Here is a 22,466-nt window from a genome sequence, read left to right as displayed (position 1 = left end):
ACTCTGCAATTCTACAATTGGAGACATACCCGGGACCAATTCCATATCGAACCGTGAGACCGAGGAAGTAGCTAGCTAGCTATAGATTCTAACGTTCATGTGATTCATATACCCATTGACATCTTCAATTTTGTTGGATGCCCGATTTGTCTCAAAGACTATGTTTCTATGCAATTAAGTAACTAGCAATTGGGAGAGCTTCATCATATCACTTCATATCAGAATAAGACTATCGAAATAAATATATGGGGAAATTCATTTAGGGTGCGTACACCAATAATGGTCACATTTAGGAACAATTTTTCATAAATGAGGTGAGAACTACAACAAACACAAAGCGCTCTCTTCCTTATCCAAAAGGGGGAAAAAGAGAGCAATAACACAACATTAACAAATAACTGAACCAGAACCAAATGAAAGTGGGTATGTGAAATAACACGCACCAAATGAGGAGAACTCTAGAGCTCGATCTTAGAGGACTAGAGCTTCTCTTCTTTATAAAAAAAGACTAAAAAAGCTTAAACATAAACATAGATGCCATCATAACAGCTAGCCTCAATCACTTGTTCATGCCAGTAGCATTCTTGACGGCGTCAGCAGCTCCCGCAGCCGTTTGCTGAATAGCTTGGCCAGCATTCTGCATCGATTCCTTGGCGGACTGTGCAACATTCCCTGCCTTGTCCATCATGGTGCTGGTCTTCTCCTGTTAACAATCAAAATCCAAACACAACGAAATTTAGAAACAGAAACAAAACAGATTGAATAGGTGATCGAATAGAGCTAGCTAGGGCTGAGAGTATATATACCTGAGCTTGGCCCTTGGCCTCACCAGCGTGGTAGCTCATCTTCTGCGAGTTATCCATTTTCTTCTTGTTTTTCTTGGAAACGTAGAACCGTCTGAGATATTTTACTGTATTTGCTTAGATCTGGAATTCGATCTTGCTTTTGATGAATACCTATCCACTGGGTTAGGGTTTATGTAGAGCTCGGAACCAGCTGAATGCTCGACACGTGTTGTGCTACGTGGAGGCAAACTGCAGGTGTTGATCCTGCTCTTATTTTTGACGGGACACGTGTTGCTTGATTATTTGGTGGTGGACCATTTGACCGTCCACTTTGCTCAAGTAGTTATCTTCGTATTTATTGGCAGCAGTAGTTCCCTGTTTTGGAGGGTTTTGACGGATTCTGGTGAAAGGAAATTACCTTTCCAGAAATAGAATTTTCTTATTAAGAAAACCACATGCATTTTGAGCAGAAGATGTAATTAGTTATGTTGATGTAAGAATCATATATGTCGTAACATTTTAATATTTTATTTATTATTGAAATTAAATTTGGGTGAATTTATTTTGTGTTTAATTTCTGAATTTATTTGTGTGTTTAAATTCAGAATTTATTTTGAATTTTATTTTGTAACTCATGGTGTTTTATTTTGATTTATTTTGGGTTTTAATTCTTGTAACCTATGGCTTTTGGTTACTACCCTATTAATGGTAGGGAGTGTCCTAAGAGCCTATAAATAGCACCATTTGTTGCATGCTCAAACAAATCATTGCTTTTACGTAATATTGTTACAAAACACTACTATTCGCCCATCAATTTTCTTTCCAAAATCCCCCAAAGCGTCTTGTGTGTTTTTTGGCCAAAGAAATGTGTTCTTTTGGTGGAGCTTTGGGTTCCTCCAATTTGTGCAGATTGGTGTGAGCCATACAACTTGTTGTTGGGCTGTTGTATCCTGGAGGGGACAAGTCAAGAGATTTCTGGTGCACCGGCATTGTTCCGCAGAGGGCTTGAATCTCCTTAAAGAGAGCGAGATACCCGCGCCTCAGCCTATTGTCAACGAGTTTCTCATATAGAAATTATAATTTTATTGTAATTTCACCAACAATATAACCCTAAAGCCAATTGCTTCCCGTGTTCTGTGGTATTGTTAAGGGAAGGGGTCAATCCCAACTCAAATCTTGGAGCTACAAGCCATTATATATGGAAAACTGTAAAATCTGTGGTGTACTTAAACACGTACTAGCTAGCTTAGTTTGTATGCAATAACTTGCACTAATCCCTTACCCTAATAACATTAGAAAGTGTTTTTAATATTTTTTTTTTGTCGTTGAAGACTTTTTTTTTTTTTTTGGAGGGGGAGGACGTCAATAGTAACCACACACACACCCATGCAGTGTATCCCAGCTTTGCCAGACTAATCACTGCACCGCAGATGCACGAACCCTCGTGTTAACGAACAAAGGTCCCTCAAATCTGCTGGCCACGGGATGAAGTTGGGAATCGAACGCTAGACCTGGAGGTTCTAGACTAGGCCGCTCGACCAGCACACCACACCACGTGGTTTGTCGTTGAAGACTTAATATTGCGTACATGTTTAAGGCCAAAACAACAAAATCCATTAATTCTCTATAGGACATTAGGACTAGTTCAAAATCACATGTTTATAGATATATAATGACATTTTAAACTATCATTATTTTCAAAAATATTACTATGTTCACACTTCACAAATAGAAACTTCTGACTTTACCCTAAAAGATATTTACCCCAACAAGTTATTGGCCTACCAAAATCAAAGCTACTTCTCAACTTCTAACTTGCAGTTGGAATAATTCGAAACCTTTTGAGGGGAATGTCTTCCATGCCTCGAGCTTCCCATACTCGTCTTATCTGGGTCCACACACGTGAGCTGCACGTGTCAATTCATTAAGGAAAAATGTGTATTGGAAAGGCATAGATGGTTTCCGGTTCCATTACTGGTTCGGGTGAAAAGAGTTTTCTTTATTTTTTTATTGACACCGAGTGAAGAGTTTCACCTGATTGGTCCTCCCTTCTTCTTCTTTTTTTCTTCTGTCCTCAGATACTGCTAGGTAAAGGGGATGAGAATTTTTGGAATTGTGAGTAATAGAAGTAGATCTGAAGTGAATTTACGTAGATCAATAGGACAGCGAAACCCGTGGGTATTGGAATTTGTTGAAGTTGATCCAGGCGATGAAAGGTTTATTCCGATTCCTCAAGGGTTGTATATGAATCAGTCAATCAGATGCTGAGATCAGCAAATGTTGTAAACAGTACTGGAAGAATTGGTTTTTTTACATGATAAAAAAATAAGTAAGATGATTTGATACTTCATGACTTCCGGTCTTCCGCAACAGAGTAAATGAAACAGAGGAAGCAGACAGAGCTTTTGTATGGAGTGTGTATTAAGAAAATATGGGTGTGTATTTAAAACTCCCCAATTACAAAGTAGGTTGTTAAAGAAAAGAAACAATTATAAGACTAAATAAATAAATAAAATACACTGAAAATGAGGAGGTTGTTAAAGGAAAAACATATTATGTGCCTTCGTCAAAGCGACTGACGGAGAGGGAATCAAGGAATCAGTGATTACCATCAATCAACACGATTACAGATCAATCAACATTTAATGTCATCATTGTAATTGATATTTCCGTTGTAATTCTCTCCCTATATAAAGGGACTATGAAATGAAATGAGTAGACCGATTCCAATCTCAATTTTACTTTTACACGTTATCAGCACGCTCTGAGCAAATAGCCAAGAAAAAAAAACTTAATTTTCTAGTTTCTTTCTCCTTCCCGTCAAAAAAAAAAAAAAAAATCCAAGAAGAAAATTTCTTCTTTTTCAGCCGCCACCAAAAAAAAAAAAAAGTTGCAGATCGGCCTCAGAACCCAAAACCCATCCTTGCAACCCTCCACAGCTGGCCTCATCCTTCCCGGCCACGAGGCCTTGGTTTGGACGATCAGCCCGCCCACCAGCATACCCACCCGCGCTGCCCCCCTCCGCGTCTGCTAAGCCGCCTGCAACAGCAACCCAGCGCCGCTCGCCTCCCACCTGCCGCCTGCAGCAGATCCCAACCTCGCGCGGTTCCAATCCTCCAGCCTCCACCCGGGCCTCGCTCAGCGCCGCACATCAGCCCGCGCTACTGACCCCTGCGCAGCAGCCTTCCCGCCCAGCCTCCGCGTCAGTCCACCGTGAGCAGCAACTGGGATTGTCTGCAAACCAGAAAAGAAAAAAAAACAGAGAAAATCAGAAAGAAGAAGAGTAGAAGGAGGAAGACGCGAAAAAAAAAAAATGAAAGGTGATACCCGGCCCAACAATCAAAGAAAAAAGAAAAAAAAACAAATTAAGCCCTGTGGCCCAGAGAAAAAAAAACAGAAAAAGAAAACAAAGAAAAAAAAAACAAAACAGGCCCTGCGGCCCAAGAAAGAAAAAAAAGCAAAGAAAAAAAGAAGAAACAAGGCCTGCGGCCCAGAAAAGAAAAAAAAAAGGTCCCGTGGCCCACTGCTGAAAAGAGAAAGGAAGCGGCTCAGTTTTTCTCAAACCCAAAAACATTGTTACGCACGCCTGCATCAACACGCGTGTGCGTTAACAATCCTTTCTCGAAATCAAGTATGTTTTCTTTATTTTGTTTTTATGATTTTAATCAAGCATGTGAATTTTATTTATGTTTTCTATTTTTAAGCATGCTTTATACTTCATTGTTTATGCTTTTATTATATTTTGTTATTAAGCATGTTTAGTTAAGATAATTTTGATCATTTTAAACATGCCTTGTTATTTATATAATTATGTTTAAGCGTGCTTTATATTTTATTGCTTATATTTTTATTATGAATTTTTAAGCATGTTTCGTGATTTTTATGATATATTATTGCTATTAGTATGTGTAACACATATTTTGGTGTTTATTTGTGAATTTTTTTGAGCATGCCATGTACTTTATATGCTATGTTTTATTATTACATGTGTTATGGTTAATTTTAGAATGCAACATATCAATTCCGTTTTGCCATGATAATGAAAATTCATGCACATTATCCATACACACTTACTGTGATAAAGCATTTTCACATAGCATCGAAAGAAAAAAATGTGACCATTACGAATCTTGGTCTTGAAATCTAATTCACATTTTTGGAAAATAATTTACGTGGATGTCTTTATGACTGCGTAATTTATATCTTCTCTCTTGTTTATGTAGATGGCTGATCCAACTCGACCTGAATTTGACATCTTGGACTCAGAATGACTTGAGTACCATCGTTGGGTTTCCGATGTGGAAACTGCCTTTGTGGCAAAAGACTACACTGCCACAATTACCGACCCCAAAGATGATGAACTATCTAATAAGGTGAAAGGAAATGTCTTAATGTTTCTGAGGCGACATATTGATCCTAGCCTACGCTGGGAGTACCTTTAGTTGAAGACACTCAAAGAACTGTGGGATGCCCTTAAGGGACGTTTTGGGAACATTCATGACACCTTGCTCCCAGAACTGGCCGTTTAGTGGAATGGAATCCGCTTGCTTGACTACAAAATGGTCAATGACTTCAACAAGGACATGTTGCGCGTAAAGGCAAGTCTCAATTTTTTGTGGAAGGGAAATCACAGAAGATGATATGATCTATAAGACTCTTTCCACCTTTCCTACTTCAGCGCTTATACTAACGAACCAGTATAGGCTGGAGTATGACTACAAAAGAATCACAACCTTCAATAAGTTGATCAGCCTACTGCAAGTGGCTGAGAGGCATAATGAGGTTCTCTTGAACAACAATGCCACGTCCATTGGGACAAAGAAAATTCCTGAGGCTAATTATGGAAAAATGAAAGGAGGAAAGAACTCCAATGCAAAGGGGTTTGGACGTGCTGATCCCTACCCACATGGCAACAATGCACCACGTGGAAAGGGATGTGGAGGTCGTGGAAACAAGGTGCAACAGGCACCTAAGAACCCTTCAGTCAAACAGGATAGAGTTGGCAATGAACCATGCTATACGTGTAGAGTCATTGGGCATTGGTATAAGAACTGCCAAGCAAGCAACATAGTTGCAGCCACTTACAAGAGGTATAGGGAGTCTAAAGAACAAGAAGCTCACTATATGGAAGAAGGAGGTCATGACCAAGACGTCAACCTCACAATTGCAGACTTTAATGGCAACAAGGAACTTGCTCAGCCAATCGATGCACTAGATTTTGACTGATCTGCCTTATTTATTTTATTTTCCAAAGACGATTGTGAAGGCATAATGCCTCATTTTTAATTAGACTATTGTTTGGTCTTAAAGAATGGTTTGATGAATTAGATTTCTGAACAAGACCTTGATTTGATTATCGTTGGCTTATTAATAAATTTCGAATTTAATTCTGAGCACTGAATTTATTCAAATTTATTTACTATACACATATTTACATGGTTCGAAATAGCACTATAAAGATGTAAAGCAATACATCTAGAAAAAGAAAAATTATTTGAATGAAAAGATTATCATTCTACCTAAAATAGAAATACTCTAAAGAATATGAGATATATTTAATGTCACAGACGCTCTGTATGCACCAAGAGCTAATCGAACCTTGTTAAGTTTCAAAGATCTTCGTGCCAACGGTTATCATGTAAAAACACACTGTGAGAATGGATCTGAATACCTTTATATTACCTCTAATAAATGTGGAAGGAAACGCATTTCAGAGAAACTTATGAGTCAATCTAGTGGACTGTACCTCACTACGATTCGGATCATTGAATCCTATGCTGTCACCAACAATGAAATGTGGGACACTGACTCATACAGGCTTTGGCACGACCGCCTAGGGCACCCCGATCGTGATATGATGATCCGTATTTTAAAGAACTCATACGGACATCCCTTCTTTCGAGTGCAAAATAAAATGGGAGAAAAATCCGCCACACTGCAAGCTGTCGGTCCTAGTACTGCTCAAATGCAGCCATTGCCTTCTGAAGTACCAGAAGCACTACCTCCCTCCCATTATGCCTCATTGACTATTTCAAAGGCACATCACTCGTTTTGCAAAGCCTGCTTTTTAGCAAAAACAGGATCGAGACCATCCTATGCTAAAGATACAAAACAAAACATTCCATTCTTACAAAGGATACAAGAAGATATCTGTGGACCTATCCATCCAGAATGCGGACCATTCAAGTACTTTATGGTTCTGGTGGATGCCTCGACACACTGGTCACATGTCGCTTTATTGTCCACAAGAAATGCTGCATTTGCAAAACTCCTAGCACAGATTATACATTTAAGGGCTCACCACCCCGATCACCCTATCAAGTCTATAAGGCTTGATAACGCTGGAGAGTTTACATCAAAAACATTTGATGATTATTGCATGTATATTGGGATCAATGTAGAGCATCCTGTACCCCATGTGCATACACAAAATGGTCTCGCAGAAGCCACCATCAAAAGGCTACAAATGGTGGCTAGGGCATTGGTTATGCGCACCAACCTGCCTATATCTGCATGAGGTTATGCAATATTGCACGCAGCTTTACTTATTCGTTTCAGACCCACTGCTAGCCAACCATTTTCTGCGTACCAGTTGGTAACTGGATATGAGCCTGACATTTCACAGTTACGCATATTTGGTTGCGCAATATATGTGCCTATTGCGCCCCCACAGCGCACCAAAATAGGTCTCCATAGACGATTAAGTATTTATGTTGGATACGAATCCCCAACAATTATCCGCTATTTGGAACCCTTGACATGCTATCTCTTAACCGCTAGATTTGCGGATTGTCACTTTGATGAGACAGTCTTCCCGTCGTTAGGGGGAGATAGGAAAAAGGTTTTTCTAAGGGAACGACAGGAATTGTCGTGGTTTGTCCCCACTGTGTCTCATTTTGATCCCCGCACTTCACAATGTGAAAGTCAAGTGAAAAGAATAATCGATCTTCAGAACGTAGCAGATTCGATGCCTGATGCGTTTACTGATATCGCAAAAGTGACGAGATCACATATACCAGCTGCAAATGTGCCTGCAAGGTTAGAAGTCCCCAACAAGGGGCACGGTGCCGCAGATAGAGGCACTGCAACCACACTTAGTGGAGGTGTGGTTGAGGCCGTGGCTCCCCAAAGGAAGAGGGGGAGGCCACTTAGTTCGATTGACACTCACCCAAGGAAGAAGAGGGTGAGTAAGGCACAAACCTATCCATTAATCATCAATGTAGAGAATCCCTCTCATGAGATTATCTCTGATTATAATTATGTCCATGAATCAATACTGGAGGACGCTCCGATGTTTGAAATGATTTCAGAGAACAAAGAAATCTCAATGGATTATGAGAGTGCGTATGAGTTGATAGAAAGATCTTCCATACACATTGATGATGTATTTGCATACACTGTTGCTCAAGAAATCATAGAGCACGATGATATCGAACCACGTTTTATTGCAGAATGTCAACAAAGAGCAGATTGGCCTAAATGGAAAAATGCAATCCAGGCAGAATTAGATTCTCTGGCAAAGAGACAGGTATTTGGTCCGGTAGTGCTAACCCCACCAAGTGTAAAGCCTGTAGGACATAAATGGGTCTTTGTCAGAAAGCGTAATGAGAAGAATGAAGTCCTGAGGTACAAGGCTCGCCTAGCCTTGTGGCGCAAGGTTTCTCACAACGCCCTGGAATTGACTACGAGGAGACATACTCTCCCGTAATGGACGTTATAACGTTCCGCTACTTAGTTAGCTTAGTAGTTTCTGAAGAACTGGAAATGCAGCTCATAGATGTGGTTACTGCATATCTCTATGGGGATCTTGATTCAGAGATATATATGAAAGCGCCTAATGGCCTTACATTACCCAAGTCAAGTGACTCTAAACCACGGAGTGCGTTTGCAATTAAGTTGAAACGCTCACTTTACGGATTGAAACAATCCGGCGGATGTGGTATACCCGTCTAAGTGACTACTTGATTGGGAAGGGATATAAGAATGATGAATTACGCCCCTGCGTATTCATAAAGAAAACAAGTTCCGGATTTGCAATTGTAGGTGTATATGTCGATGATATGAACATAATAGGTACTCTTGATGAAATAAGAGAAACCGCGAGCTACTTGAAATCCGAATTTGAGATGAATGATCTTGGGAAAACTCGATTCTGTCTAGGCCTTGAACTAGAACACCGAGTTTGTGGAATACTAATCCACCAGTCTGCGTATGTCCAAAAGTCAGGCGATTTAACATGGACAAAGCGTATCCTGCTAGCACTCCCATGATCGGTCGAAGTTTGGATGCAAAGAAAGATCCATTTCGTCCAAAGGAAGATGACGAAGAGGTGTTGGGAGCTGAAATTCCCTATCTAAGTGCAATAGGCGCATTATTGTACTTAGCCCAATGTACTCGACTAGACATTGCATTCTCAATGAACTTGTTAGCTAGATTTAGCTCAGCGCCAACGCAGCGTCACTGGAATGGTATCAAGAACAATTTTCGATACCTAAAAGGAACCATTGACTTTGGACTGTTCTTTCCCTACAGAGAGACAAGAGGGACCGCAGATGGAACTACAATCCCTAAAGGAAATGTTGATGGCGAAAACGCCACTCACTACACTAAAATGCCAAATGACGTTTTGGTCGGTTTTGCTGATGCTGGGTACCTCTCTGACCCACATAAAGGTCGTTCCCAAACTGGTTATGTATTTACCATTGGGAACACAGCGATATCTTGGAGATCAACCAAGAAAACCCTTGTGGCTACCTCCTCGAACCACTCAGAGATCATTGCTCTACATGAGGTGGTTCGTGAGTGTATATGGTTAAGAGCTATCATTACACATATTCGAGAGACTAGTGGTTTGAGTTTTACCACTGAAGAGCCTACTTGCATTTATGAAGATAATGCAGCTTGCATCGAACATATGAAGCTAGGATATATCAAGGGTGATAACACAAAACACATATCGCCAAAGTTTTTCTACAATCAGCAACAACAGGCCCTCCTCAAGATTCAAGTGAATCAAGTAAGGTCTGAGGAGAATGTGGCAGATTTGTTCACCAAATCATTGCCTAAGGCCATATTTGAGAAACATGTGAAAAACATAGGAATGCGAAGACTTTCCAAGCTCCCTTGATTAATGTAAAGATCAGGGGGAGGTGTAGACGTCAGGGGGAGCCTAACACATACATGTCATTCTTAAATGTAGAAGGTGCGTTGTGCTCTTTTCCTTCGACCAAGGTTTATTTTTTGTCCCACAGGGTTTTTATTGTTACTTGGCAAGGTTTTTAGTGAGGCAACAACTCATGCACCATTTCGTCTTTGACTTGGCACAAGGGGGAGTGTTAAAAGAAAAACATATTATGTGACTTCGTCAAAGCGACTGACGGAGAGGGAATCAAGGAATCAATGATTACCATCAATCAACACGATTACAGATCAATCAACATTTAATGTCATCATTGTAATTGATATTTCCGTTGTAATTCTCTCCCTATATAAAGGGACTATGAAATGAAATGAGTAGACCGATTCCAATCTCAATTTTACTTTTACAGAGGTCGAGCTTTTGTAGGGAACGCAGTTTCTATTTATTTATTTTAATAATTCATTTTTTAAATTTTATTTTATTAATGTAGTGGAAAGAAAAACAAAAGACTATAGAAAGAAATAATTGAAATAAAAAAAAGAACAGAAATGAGGTTGAGCTAGATCGAACGCACACAGCCAAATTGATATCCTTAAAGCAGCCTCGTCCACTGAGCTAACCATTCCACATATTTAGTTTACAAAAGATAATATGAATCTTAGGAACTGTACCCAGAATCCCACAAGCCCAGACATTAATTTCTTCGACCTCCTCACCGGTGTTGTGGATCACAATCATGATCCTTTATGTTTAAAGAAGTGTCAAGACCTTGCCTCACCCTCACCACCTTTCCACGCCGGCCCTCCTCCTCCGGTGGCTGGTTCTCCGTCCTACCTGGAGCTCCACGAACGGATCGACAAGCTCGTCGAGTACTCTGCCAAGAACGGACCCAATTAAAAAAACTGCCGTACACACCGTTTTTTTTTTTTTTTCACCCTTGCCTCTTATATAGTGGGACCCTTGCATTTTTATTCAACTTAGAAAAGCTATGCAAGTTAGCCGGTTTTCCAAAAGAATGGCCATGATTGTCCAAATGAAATCAATGGACCAAAAAACGGTGACGTCCCATGTTTGGAGCATGGCAGAATTGAACAGGTTAAAACCTGTAATCCTTCGGAGCTAGATCCGAGTCCTCTTAGTCAACTTCAACAAAAATATTATATAATTATCTAAAAATTATCCATTTGATTATTGGTGACCACAAAACTTTCTCGTTTGTTGACCGTTGGACGATTAATCAATACCATCAAGTATGTGAAATGTTAGATATTTTTTTTTAGGAGAAACAAGAACAATTGATTCATTCAAGGTGATAATAGTACAAAGAGGAATCGGCCACGATGTGGTAAAAAAAGACGAGATCGAGCTTCTCTTCTTTATAAAAAAAAAAAGACTAAAAAGGCTTAAACATAAACATAGAGGCCATCATATCAGCTAGCCTCAATCACTTGTTCATGCCAGTAGCATTCTTGACGGCGTCAGCAGCTCCCGCAGCCGTTTTCTGAATAGCTTGGCCAGCATTCTGCATCGATTCCTTGGCGTACTGTCCAACATTCCCGGCCTTGTCCATCATGGTGCTGGCCTTCTCCTGTTTACAATCAAAACCCAAACACAATGAAATTTAGAAACAGAAACAAAGCTGCAGATTGAATAGGTGAATAGAGCTGGCTAGGGCTGCGAGTATAGGTACCTGAGTTTGGCCCTTGGCCTCCCCAGCGTGGTAGCTCATCTTCTGCGAGTTATCCACTTGGCCAGCATTCTGTATCGATTCCTTGGTGGACTGTGCAACATTCCCGGCCTTGTCCATCATGGTGCTGGCCTTCTCCTGTTTACAATCAAAACCCAAACACAATGAAATTTAGAAACAGAAACAAACCTGCAGATTGAATATTAATTATGTGAATAGAGCTAGCTAGGGTTGCGTGTATATATACCTGAGTTTGGCCCTTGGCCACACCGGCGTTGTAGCTCATCTTATCCATTGTCTTCTTAGCTTTTTTGGAAACGTAGAACCCTCTGAGATATTTAACTGTATTTGCTTAGATCTGGAATTCAATCTTGCTTTTGATGAATACCTATCTACTGGGTTAGGGTTTATATAGAGCTCGGAACCAGCTGAATGCTCGACACGTGTTGTGCTACGTGGAGGCAAACTACAGGTGTTGCATCCTGCTCTTAAAAGATATTATTTACCCCAAATGCAAAAGTTACTGGCCCAAATCAAAGCTACTTCTCAACCTCTAACTTGCAGTTATTGTCCCAATTCGAAACCCTTTCGGGTTAGTTTGGAATTGCTGTGACTTTTGAAAAAAAACTGCTGCTGCTATGTTATAAGAATAATCAGCTGTGAATTAAAACAGTTTCGTGTTTGGTAAATAATATTTTTAAAAATGCTGTCAGTACATAAAACAACTACAGATCGTGTTTTGATCCATAACAGCTTCTAAAAATAACCTCTGGGCTGCTTCTATAATCTGCTGCCAGTGACCTATAACTTTCAATTAAAGCTGTTTTTTATTTATTTACCAAACATAATAAAATCTAAAATTTTAAACGAAAGCTAATTTTTTTTAAAAGCGAAGCAATCCCAAACGGGGGGCCTTAAACAAGTTAGAAACCGGTCACCCCTTTGGAGCTAGATCTGAGTTCTTTTAGTAAACTTCAATAAAAATTAATTATTTAAAAATTCTCTATTCCATTATTGGTGACCGCGAAACTCCCTCATTTGTCCACCGTTTAACCATCAATATTATTAAATATGTAAAATGTTAGATTTTTTTTTTTTAGGAGAAATGAGAACACTTGATCCATTCAACGTGACAATATTATAAAGAAATCGGCCACGACGTGGCTAAAAAAAAAAAAAATACTCCTCACACATAACATAACGTAACATTGTACTGACATAATCTTGGACCCCAAGTATAGGAAATAGGGAAGTTTAAAAAAAAAAAAATAAGTCTCAATTGGCCATATAACTATCCCCTATTGTGAACCGTTTACATCCAAATGATACATAGCGAAATCAACAGCCATGAGGCCGTAAACCAGCCCTCCACCATCGTCGTCTATTGGCCGGCCGGTACCCCTTCACTTGGAAGAGCTAGGACAGTCGCCAGGTGCGAGGTGTGATATCGATATACAATCGTGGACATAGTTTAGAAGGCTATTTGAATGTGAGGGGGAGAGAGAGAGACGATGACAAAGGAGGAATTGCAGTGGAACAAAGGAGGTAGACGATGACAACTTTACCGTAAAACAGAAAATGTCCAGAGAGAAAACTCTCGTACTCTAAAAATTAGAGTCCAAATAGGTAGTTTAATTGGTAAGTACAAGGTTAGAAGCTATCAAGGGATAACTGATAAGTACGTTTTCGATAGTTTTCTTTTATTTTCACCTCCATATATCTCCAATTCACTCCTAACCTCTGGTAGGGGATTCGGCAAAGAAAGCTCCACGTTAGCATCTTCTTTGGCTGTAAATGCTAGATACTTTTTCTTGTCTTGGCGTCCGACATCAAAAAGGATAAAAAGTGTAAATAAAAGAAAATGGGGGTTTTGATTAGGCCTGGCATTTAAACCCGCAACCCGCAAACCCGCACGGAAAAAGCCCGCACGAACCCGTCCAATTATTAATCCGGACTGAGAAAAGCCCGCACGCCAAAAACCCGTAAATTAACGGGCCGTGCCGTGCTAGACCCATTCGGCCCGTCGGAACCCGTTAAGTTATTTCTGAAAATTAAAACCCCTTCTGCCTCTTTCTTTCAGCAATCCACTCTCTGCCTCTCTCGTAGACTCCATGACTCCATCTCTCTTTCTTCATCCAAACCCACAATTTCAGAGTGAGAGAATCTGAGCTGGGATTGGGTTCTGAAGGTACCATCTCTGATCTCTCTCTTTAGTCTCGGTTTTTGCTTTGTTTCTTCTTCTTCTTTTGATTCAGTTTGATTCTGGGTCTGTGTCTGGTGGTCAATTCTGGTGAAAATTTTTAGTCTTTTTTTTGTTTTTGTTGGAGGGTAATGTTATTGGTGAACTGGGTTTGATGGGATGTGGATTGTTGTTGTTTTGCTTGGGTTTAATTTATTGTTTTCGGGTTTGAATTAGGGAAATCTTGTGGCATCGTTTTTCTCTCTTATTTTCCCGATTTCAATCTATATAATGCTTCTGTCTAATATTTCGATTTAGAGAGAGAGGTGGGTTTTGTTATGCTGTAGAGCTTTGAGACTTCTGTTGATTGAGTCCTTGATTGATAAGGTGGATTTGTCGGAGTCCGAAGCCGAAGCTTCATTGGAGTTCTTGCTGAGTGATGCTAATGAGGCTTTGATTAGCGCCTTTCTTGTGTTGTTGAGAGCCAAAGGAGAGACTTTTGAAGAAGTAAGTAATCTCTTAAAGATAAGAACTTTAGAAAGAAGTGGCATTGTGAGTTGGATCATGTTCTGTAAATTGTATTTTTATGTGGTCAGCATTCTCTATTACTCTTGTTTGTGACTTCTGAAAGCAGTCATGGAAGGCTATTTGTTCCTCTCAATATGTGAAATCGGTTAGCTTTGACATTTGAATTTGGAAGGCAACTTAGATGCTGGATTAGTTTTAATACTAGAGCTAGTCATCTTATTCATGAAATTGAGCGAATGTCAGTTCACTTTAGATTATATAAAGTTTCTGTACTTAATAAAGATGATATTGTGGTTTATAATGTTGCTTAAAATCAGGAAAACTGAAGTTTGCTGTCGCATTAAAAAAAAAAAAAAATCTGTTAACGGGTTTTTAACGGGTTCCAACGGATAACCCGCAAACCCGCCGGGTTTAGCCCGCAAAATCCGTTAACTTAACGGGTTTTTATCGGGTCGGCCCGTTAAAAACCCGGTCCAAGATCAGGGGCATCACCTGCAATTTTCAAACTATAAAAAACGAACACATCAAATTACAAATTTGCCCCCGAGCACCCTAACAGACCCAAAACCCCTGTTTCTCCTTAGCCTCCTCCCTCTCGATTTTTGTTTCTGGGTTCAGTCAAGTTCCGAACTTGGTCTCATATTTTGGTTCGTTTCCTTAAGGTTTAGATACCCTCTTCTTCTTCTTCTTGCTTTGTATTGGTTTCAAGTAAGATAAGGTAGTCTCAGTTCTGTAGTTGAGCTATTTGCTCAGAGAGAAGATGGGAGTCAAGGACAAGAAGAAGACCAAGAAGAACAAGGAGCTTGCCCAGAAAAATTTGGAGCCTGTTGAAAAGGGTTCGTTGATTTAATCTCTTGCACTTTGATTCAAGTTTCGTTTTTTATTCGTTTTGCTGTATGAATTTACTTGAATGCTTCTGGGATTATGTAGAATGAAGTTAGTAGGGAAAGGGTTTTGGATTTTAGAACAAAAACCAATACATGAATGTGTGTAATTGATGTCCATTATGTAGTAGACAGAAGACACTTGGATAATTTGGCCTGGAAAGTTGAAGTTTTGCTCTGTAGGTTTATGAGAAGAAGAGTATAAAGTATAAACAAGTTGATATTGTGTTGAATTGTTTCCAGATAAAAAGGCAGGACCTTCAGAGATGAGAAAGAGAAAAAGAGACAAGGAAAACAATGGTGATTCGAGAAGAGTTGTTCAGATCTCTATTGAAGGTAAGTGGAGTTCTAGCTTTATTAAATGTTAACTTGTTAATTACCTGGTCAGAATTTTGCATTCGAAATGAACTCAATGTGGTTTGCTCTTGTCATTTCACTAGATAACACTCCTAAAGCAGCTAATGACAAGACAAAGACAAAGAAACTGAGGAAAGGAAAAGTAAAGAAGGTGAAGAACAATCAGGATTTGGATGATCCCTCTAATACCGATGGTTTTGATGAATTAAATGGTAAGCTTCTTTAGTTGTTCTTGTGGCATTATACTAGTTATGCTTGCAGATAAACCCCAATTATTGTGCAATCTGTTCATGGTGACCCCTGGTGAATAGAATTTGGTAGTGAATATTGAAACTTTCAAATTGCTTATGCCATTGCCTGTCTCTGCTATATTTGGCTTTATATGCAATTTGAGGTTTTGTACTTTTTTTTCTTGTCTGAAGTTATAAAAATAAGGCATTAATGCCTTGGGGTTGTCAACAAGAAAATCCTTTTCTGCTTTCAACTCAATTAAGACAATTTTCTTTTTATTAGACGATGAAGCAGCAGATGATCAGAGCCAATTAGCAATTCAGGGAGGGACTGGAAGTGCTGAAATGGTGCTCAATGAAGATGATCGTAAGAATACTGAACTCAGAAACTATAAAAGAATATTGCTTTGTTTTCTTATCTCTGCAAATCAGCAAGTGGTCACTGAATGGGATGTTAAAAGCAGTTGTACTTAACCTGAGTGTTCCTTTATGTTTATCCATTTTTGTGTAGGTAACTCAAAGAAAGCTAGGAAAAAGAAAAAGAAGAATCGTGATTCCTTGGAAGGTGGGAAGTTACTGGAAAAGAGAGTGGAAGCTGTTCGAGATGAACTTTGTCATCTCTCTTCAGTGGATGAGGACTGCTCAAGAGAAATAACAAGTATAAATCTTGAATTGACACATTCTGTCAAGCTTTTACAATTTGGTGGCAACCGGTGCTATTATTTTCTCTATAATCAAAATTGTTGATGTAGGCATATCCAAGAAATCTCAGAAAAAGAAAAGGAGGGATATGGATTCATCAAAACCTAAGAAGTCATTGGAAAAGAAAGAAGAAGCTAATCAGGAGGATGTTTACCTTATCTCCTCTGAGGATGAGGGCAGCCCGAGAGGAATGAAAAGTACGATATACTGATTCCAAAGTACTTGTTGATCTGTGCATGTTTTAGTACCAAGAAAATTTATTTTCTTTACTAATGTCAACATGTTTGATATTAATTTTGCCATCCACATTGTTAAACTTGAAGCAATGATAATGTTTTATTTCTAGTTTACTGAATTTCTTAATCCACAGAATGGATTATGGAATACCAGCAAAATAGACCTGGATTGAAGGTACTGCAGCAAAGAATTGATGAGTTCATTATTGCACATGAGGCAAAATTGGAACAGGTAATTTCCTTTTCCATGTTATAACTGCCATGCAGCTGGAGTATTGTCATTTAAACCAGACTTTGAACCTTGACTATTAGCAACTATGTGCACCTAGTAGAGGATTTATGCATGTAAAAAGCACTGTGCTAGTTATATTGTTTCATTTAAACATTCAATGGACTTCGTGGCTTGCTGCTGTTTGTACTTCTTTTGAATGTTGGTCCACATAATACTTAAATCTTCCTCATGAGAGGTATGTCTCATATGCCCCTCTTATGGATAGAGGCTAAGGTACTGTAGAAAAGGTGAATTTTGTATTCAGTTGGTCTCTATATAATATATATATATATAAATATATTATTTATAGGTGAATTGTATGTTCAGTTTGGTCTATGGTGTGTTAGTGTATACGCAGCTGTTCGAACTTGGTGAATATATATACATTTTGTCTGATCCAATGTATATGAATTCACCTACATCTCTAACATCGTGAATAAAGTCTATCCTTACAGATTCTCAATCAAGCTGTTCATTTTCTGTTCCAGTATCTTGTAGCGACTCATTTAGTTCTCATCCGCTTTGTTGTCTAATGTACAGGAAAGAAAAGAAAGAGAAGCCCTTTCTGCTGAGGAGGGATGGCAACTTGTACAACATCATAAAGGAAGGAAGAAAACCAAGGATGCTGATGGAATTACAGTAGGCTCTGTTGCCCAGGCTGTTGTGGAGAGCAAGAGAGCCAAGAAGAAGAATACAGATGTTGGGCTAGACTTTTACCGGTTTCAAAGGAAAGAAGCTCAGAGGAATGGTATGTTAATTTTGTATCTAGAACTTTGTATTATTATGACACCCCCACCTAATTATTTAGATTGAAAGCTAGCCAGATTACAAAATTTACATTTTTCAGGTTTTGTTAAGAAAATAAATCATTCGATAAAAAGAAAAACACTCCCATTATGAGTATGCTGTGGCTTATTCCATGAGCTTCTAGCGCACTTATCTTAAGAAAAGATTTTAATGTTGGGAAGGGAATATATTTATTCTTGCTGGTAAAAGGGCCCAAATACTGAAAAGAAAGCACTTATAATCTGTCTGTCCTTGCAGAAATTATGATGCTTCAGAGCAAATTTGAGCAGGATAAAAAGCGGATACAGCAGATAAGAGCAGCAAGGAAATTCAAGCCATACTGAAAAGAAAGCACTTAGAATCTGTCCGTCCTTGCAGAAATTAAAGGTTTTTGTCCTGTAATGCTAAGCCATTAGTCGTAGAGGCATACTTGACGACAATTTTTGGTCTCTGATATTGTTTCCTCCACTTGTTTTCAGCAGTGTAATTGAAATCCTTGATAATTCACTAATTTGTGAGAACGTACACAACATTCATTGCACCAATATATCTTGTTAAGTTGAAGCATCATTCTTTTGCTTGATACCACAACCCTCTTAAATTTTTCTTGGTCACCAAATAAATCATAATTTACTAATTTAGTCACGTGTGGATGGCTTGTTTACCTTTCTTCGAAAAGAGCATAGCCTAGGCAGCTTCTCCACAAATTCAAATGAGCATATGCACTGTATTGTGCCGGTTGATTTCTTCCGTGATATGTACATGTTCTTTGGTTTCTTCCACATTTTAGTCAAATTTGGTGGTTGCTTTTTCTTGTTCTTTTGAAATTTCTATATTCCTCATTGAGGTACTTGCATAAAGCCCAACAACTTCTAACAAAGTGAAAAGCATATATGCGCGGATGTTTCTTCCTTCTTTCTGAAAAGAGTGGTAATCCCAAGCAAGGAACAAAATGAAATAAAAAGGAAACACCATTAGAAATAAAAGAAGAAACATCAGTCGAATATAATTTTTTTTTTTAAAAAGGTAATGAAATTTCATTAGCCATAGTCCCACATAAGAAAACAGAGATATTCGTCGGTAACAGCCTCACAAAAGAAAGACGGATTTCAACGGCAGCAGCCTCACACTCACACAAGTAAAAGACAAAGTATAATAGGGAAAACCTCTGCCCGCGTAGAGAACAAGGTGCGAGTACAGTTAGTCGGAAAAGGCAGTGTCCTCATGCAGATCAGCTAATGAAGCATTAATCAACAAAAAGGTGCAAACAAGAAGTTGCTTTAATTGCATATTTCATAAATCACAAATATCATTAACATAAAAACTTCATCTTAAAACAGACTCAAGACTCCTGCATCCAGGAGTCGAGGACAATGGATCTCACACTTCATGCAAGATCCACTTTATTTAGAGATTAAAACAGCATAAAATACTAATACCCTACTACATTATCATAACCCCTCACGACAATTGTTTATTCAAAAAGAAAAAAGAAAAGGGAAACACTAGTTCTTGTCCAGAACTTTCTCTTCAACTTCCTCGTCCTTCTCGTCCTCGCTCCAGCAGCATTTTAGAATTGACCTTGGAGACTGAGAACCTTCGTCCTTGGCAAAGCTGTGGTAGATGACTGCACCTCCTAGACCCAGTTCTTCATAGTTTGTTGATCCGCAACAGTATCCGCTCAATTCCAGGGGGAACTCAAGTTCTTCACTTGCGGCAATGGTGGAATGCAGAGACACAGAGAACTCAGCTGGTTTGAAGCAATCCAGAACCCTCTTGATCAGATGGGTCAAGTTCACATCCTTGAAGTTGTAGCCCACTGTTTCAAAGCTAGCATAGCTGAAACCGTCTTCAGGTGTCACATGAATGGTAGAAATTGCATCCCCTTCGATGGAGTTCATAGAGTAGCCGCAAGGATCAAACTCAAAGTCACATATTTCAGACTTTGGGAGAATCTTCCTGATGCCAGAATCTTCAGTCATAATAGCAGCTGAACTTGCATTTGTCTTGTAAAACACAGATGCCTTCTTCCTGTCCAAGCCAGTCATGCACATCTCAAGAGTGTAGATGGGGCCTGAGGGGCGTGCTCCCCAGAATAAACTTGCCAACTCAGCCGAGGCAGAGTAAACATGCCATTTCTGAGCATTGTCAGGGCTACCCATAACGTAGGCTCTGCTTGCCAAACCAAGCTTGCCAAAATGGCCATCAAGAACAGATACTTCCTCTGAGAAGCTACGATGTGGGGAAGGCTGAGCACCAGGAAATATGAAGCTTCCACGAGAGTACCTCACAGATCTCACGGCGAGTGAGAGAGTCTCTGCCAACTTAAGAATGGCAGGAATTGAGCGAAGCAATTTCGTTGTCCCGCAAGTTTTGATGATAACTTTGTATGGGTACACAAAGAGGCTGGATTCCGAAAGGACATACGAGTCCAGATCATCATTCGACAGTGATGAAACAATGGTGCATTCAGCTGGGTTCAGAATCTCATCAATTTGAGCTTTTGACAAAGTGCGGAGACCCATGCCATTAGGGTCAGCAAACAGTCCTGGCTCGAAGAAACAGACCTCGAGCCTCTTTTCATATCCTTCAAATCCGATTGCAGACACCGGTACAGCCATCTCGAATTATTGAAGTGAAGGACGTCGCAACACCAGATGAAAGGAGAACGAGAGGAAAACGAGAGAAGATTGAGAGAAGTAAGACAGAGAACTAGACTAAAGTTAGAAATTTAGAATGCAGTATTAACGATCTTAAGGGGCTATGTGAACTCCTAGCACAACTCAGGATGGCTTTCGCACGCACTGCACAGAACAAAAAGTAAAATGAAATTAGAACTCCATATATACAACACAAACCAAGAATTGCATACATCAAGAAGCACAGTAAATCAAAACTTACGTTAGAGTATGCAGCTGATCTGAATTTCTTGATTCCACCGTGAGGTCTGACGTCTTCAATGCTGTATCCTAGGGGAGCTTCGTAGAATAATGAGGATTTACTACTGCTAGACTTCTTTTTCCCACCCTTTGACTCCATTAGCTCATTCAGCTTATACCTGTAAAAACAAATCAACCAAAGAGTTAGCACCAATAAACCAAAACAAATAAGGGGGATACGAGACACACTCAGCATCAAGAATTAGACTCAAGTAAACCGGCAAAGTGATCACATACATTTACACAAACCTGAGTTCTATGAGATTCCATAAACATCACTAACAATGTCCAAAAAAAAAAAGAATAACACAACAAAAACAAATCTGAAACAAAACTCTGTCATATTCGGGTCAAAATAGCATCTTTATCACATAACACGGACCTGAGTTCGTACAATAAGATTGAATAATGATTACAGCCATAGCAATATTGTAATTCTCACGACCTGAGTTCGTACAAAAAAATTCCTGAATTCTACAAATTCAGATCCATACTTTTCACGAACCACAAAACCAACACAAGATTTCCTTTATTAGGTTGAAAGAACAATTCTTTTTCCTCTAATATCAAACAAACTGAAACTGAAACTGAAATTGAAATTGAAATTAAACCAAAGAAGAATAAAAATTCTCAAGAACCGAACTTACAAATAAATGAATAAAATTTGACCAAATCTACAACCTCCTTCAAAGATCCCCTTTTGAAACCTCCAAATCAAAACCTGCAAATTCAAATCAGAATGAGAGAACAATCCAAAATTGAAACAACAAAACTCCACAGGGATGAGAATCAAGGTTCGAAAACAAACCTAAAGATTGGAAATTTTGGGACGGCGACCAAGATAATGGAAACCCTAATCCGTTTCAGAAAACCTAGAAATCCTGAGAGAGAGGGGGGCTCACGAAAATAATTGATGAGGGATATGTAAAACAAATCACAAATGTTCCTTTGTTTTCGTGAAGCTTGGTTTCAATTGAGAGCAGGGTTTATATAGTAAAAGAAATGCGTGTTTGCCACGAAAGTTTCGATTTAATTGCGGTCGTGCCCCTCTGTATTTACCCTACAAAAACTCATTACGTCCTGTTATTTTTGGTCGTTGACGATTCTGCCCCTCCGCCTTTTTCTCCGGACGCAGAGTGTGCTACACTGAATCACCGACGCCGTCGGGACTTTGACGTCTTTGTGATCTGGAACCATTGCAAGTGGCCTAGTGGTTCTTACCTAGTTGGGTGTGCTCTCCAACCTAGGTTCGAACTCCGAAGCTGTCAAAGTGGCCAGACACTATGCTGCAATGCACAATTGAAGCATTTCATATGCGTCGAAGGGGTTTTATCTTGGGTCTAGGAAGCTTTTGGATTCCCCTTAATAAAGTAAAAAAAAAAAAAGTCTTTATGATCTGGAACTATTACGTGTTATTGTTATGTGGTGGTTCGAGTCAATAATATCACTAGAATATATGAGCTAAAAAAATTAAATTAAGAGACTAATAAAAAATAAGAACAATTAAATTGAACCTCCACGTGTATCATAATCCGAGACCATGTTTGGGAGGGGTATTATCGGGTGCGGGGGGGTGGAAGAATAGGCGGTACACGTGGTAGTACGATAAGAAGATGTGGTTTGGATGAGTCATGAGTGTGGCATCAATTAAAGGAGGACTCTATGTGTGATGCTGTGAGCTGGCCTTTTTTGTCATTTTGGCTTCTTCTCGATCCATTCCACGCTTGTCTTGCATGGCACTGG

The 22,466-nt window shown here is 39.3% G+C and overlaps 4 protein-coding genes across 4 annotated transcripts; 1 reads left to right on the top strand and 3 right to left on the bottom strand.

Moving 5' to 3' along the window:
• Positions 1 to 280: 280 nt before the first annotated feature.
• Positions 281 to 964, bottom strand: LOC133745132 (stress-induced protein KIN2-like). Its single transcript, XM_062173129.1, has 2 exons — positions 807 to 964; positions 281 to 703 (listed from the first exon to the last, which is right to left on the bottom strand). Exons 1-2 carry the CDS (start codon positions 861 to 863, stop codon positions 560 to 562), a joined length of 201 nt encoding a protein of 66 aa, XP_062029113.1. The 5' UTR covers positions 864 to 964; the 3' UTR covers positions 281 to 559.
• Positions 965 to 11,259: 10,295 nt separating this feature from the next.
• LOC133745126 (late embryogenesis abundant protein D-7-like) lies at positions 11,260 to 12,012 on the bottom strand. Its single transcript, XM_062173120.1, has 3 exons — positions 11,859 to 12,012; positions 11,615 to 11,749; positions 11,260 to 11,512 (listed from the first exon to the last, which is right to left on the bottom strand). The coding sequence occupies exons 1-3, from the start codon at positions 11,904 to 11,906 to the stop codon at positions 11,369 to 11,371; spliced, it is 327 nt and encodes a 108-aa protein (XP_062029104.1). The 5' UTR covers positions 11,907 to 12,012; the 3' UTR covers positions 11,260 to 11,368.
• A 1,930-nt stretch (positions 12,013 to 13,942) lies between these two features.
• LOC133733230 (uncharacterized) lies at positions 13,943 to 18,354 on the top strand. The gene is made up of 11 exons (XM_062160880.1): positions 13,943 to 13,960; positions 14,109 to 14,297; positions 15,055 to 15,154; positions 15,446 to 15,538; positions 15,643 to 15,771; positions 16,073 to 16,156; positions 16,301 to 16,447; positions 16,542 to 16,688; positions 16,862 to 16,959; positions 17,539 to 17,746; positions 18,043 to 18,354. Exons 1-11 carry the CDS (start codon positions 13,943 to 13,945, stop codon positions 18,126 to 18,128), a joined length of 1,299 nt encoding a protein of 432 aa, XP_062016864.1. The 3' UTR covers positions 18,129 to 18,354.
• A 705-nt stretch (positions 18,355 to 19,059) lies between these two features.
• On the bottom strand, positions 19,060 to 20,557 carry LOC133726211 (S-adenosylmethionine decarboxylase proenzyme). The gene has a single exon (XM_062153718.1). It carries the CDS (start codon positions 20,403 to 20,405, stop codon positions 19,290 to 19,292), a length of 1,116 nt encoding a protein of 371 aa, XP_062009702.1. The 5' UTR covers positions 20,406 to 20,557; the 3' UTR covers positions 19,060 to 19,289.
• Positions 20,558 to 22,466: the final 1,909 nt, after the last annotated feature.

The sequence above is a fragment of the Rosa rugosa genome, chromosome 1 (assembly GCF_958449725.1).
Source record: "Rosa rugosa chromosome 1, drRosRugo1.1, whole genome shotgun sequence".
In the NCBI taxonomy this organism is placed as follows: domain Eukaryota; kingdom Viridiplantae; phylum Streptophyta; class Magnoliopsida; order Rosales; family Rosaceae; genus Rosa; species Rosa rugosa.
This window is presented reverse-complemented; position numbering and strand designations above follow the sequence as displayed.

What these genes read in the sequence shown, in the direction of transcription:
- LOC133745126 (XM_062173120.1), bottom strand. Translation starts at nt 11,906, where the DNA reads ATGGATAAGATGAGCTACAACGCCGGTGTGGCCAAGGGCCAAACTCAG. An exon ending in TGGCCAAGGGCCAAACTCAG is followed by an intron (nt 11,750 to 11,858) that starts GTATATATACAC and finishes GATTGTAAACAG; the next exon opens with GAGAAGGCCAGCACCATGAT. An exon ending in AGGCCAAGGGCCAAACTCAG is followed by an intron (nt 11,513 to 11,614) that starts GTACCTATACTC and finishes GATTGTAAACAG; the next exon opens with GAGAAGGCCAGCACCATGAT.
- LOC133726211 (XM_062153718.1), bottom strand. Translation starts at nt 20,405, where the DNA reads ATGGCTGTACCGGTGTCTGCAATCGGATTTGAAGGATATGAAAAGAGG.
- LOC133745132 (XM_062173129.1), bottom strand. Translation starts at nt 863, where the DNA reads ATGGATAACTCGCAGAAGATGAGCTACCACGCTGGTGAGGCCAAGGGC. An exon ending in AGGCCAAGGGCCAAGCTCAG is followed by an intron (nt 704 to 806) that starts GTATATATACTC and finishes GATTGTTAACAG; the next exon opens with GAGAAGACCAGCACCATGAT.
- LOC133733230 (XM_062160880.1), top strand. An exon ending in CTGCTCAAGAGAAATAACAA is followed by an intron (nt 16,448 to 16,541) that starts GTATAAATCTTG and finishes TTGTTGATGTAG; the next exon opens with GCATATCCAAGAAATCTCAG. An exon ending in GAAAGAAGCTCAGAGGAATG is followed by an intron (nt 17,747 to 18,042) that starts GTATGTTAATTT and finishes CTGTCCTTGCAG; the next exon opens with AAATTATGATGCTTCAGAGC.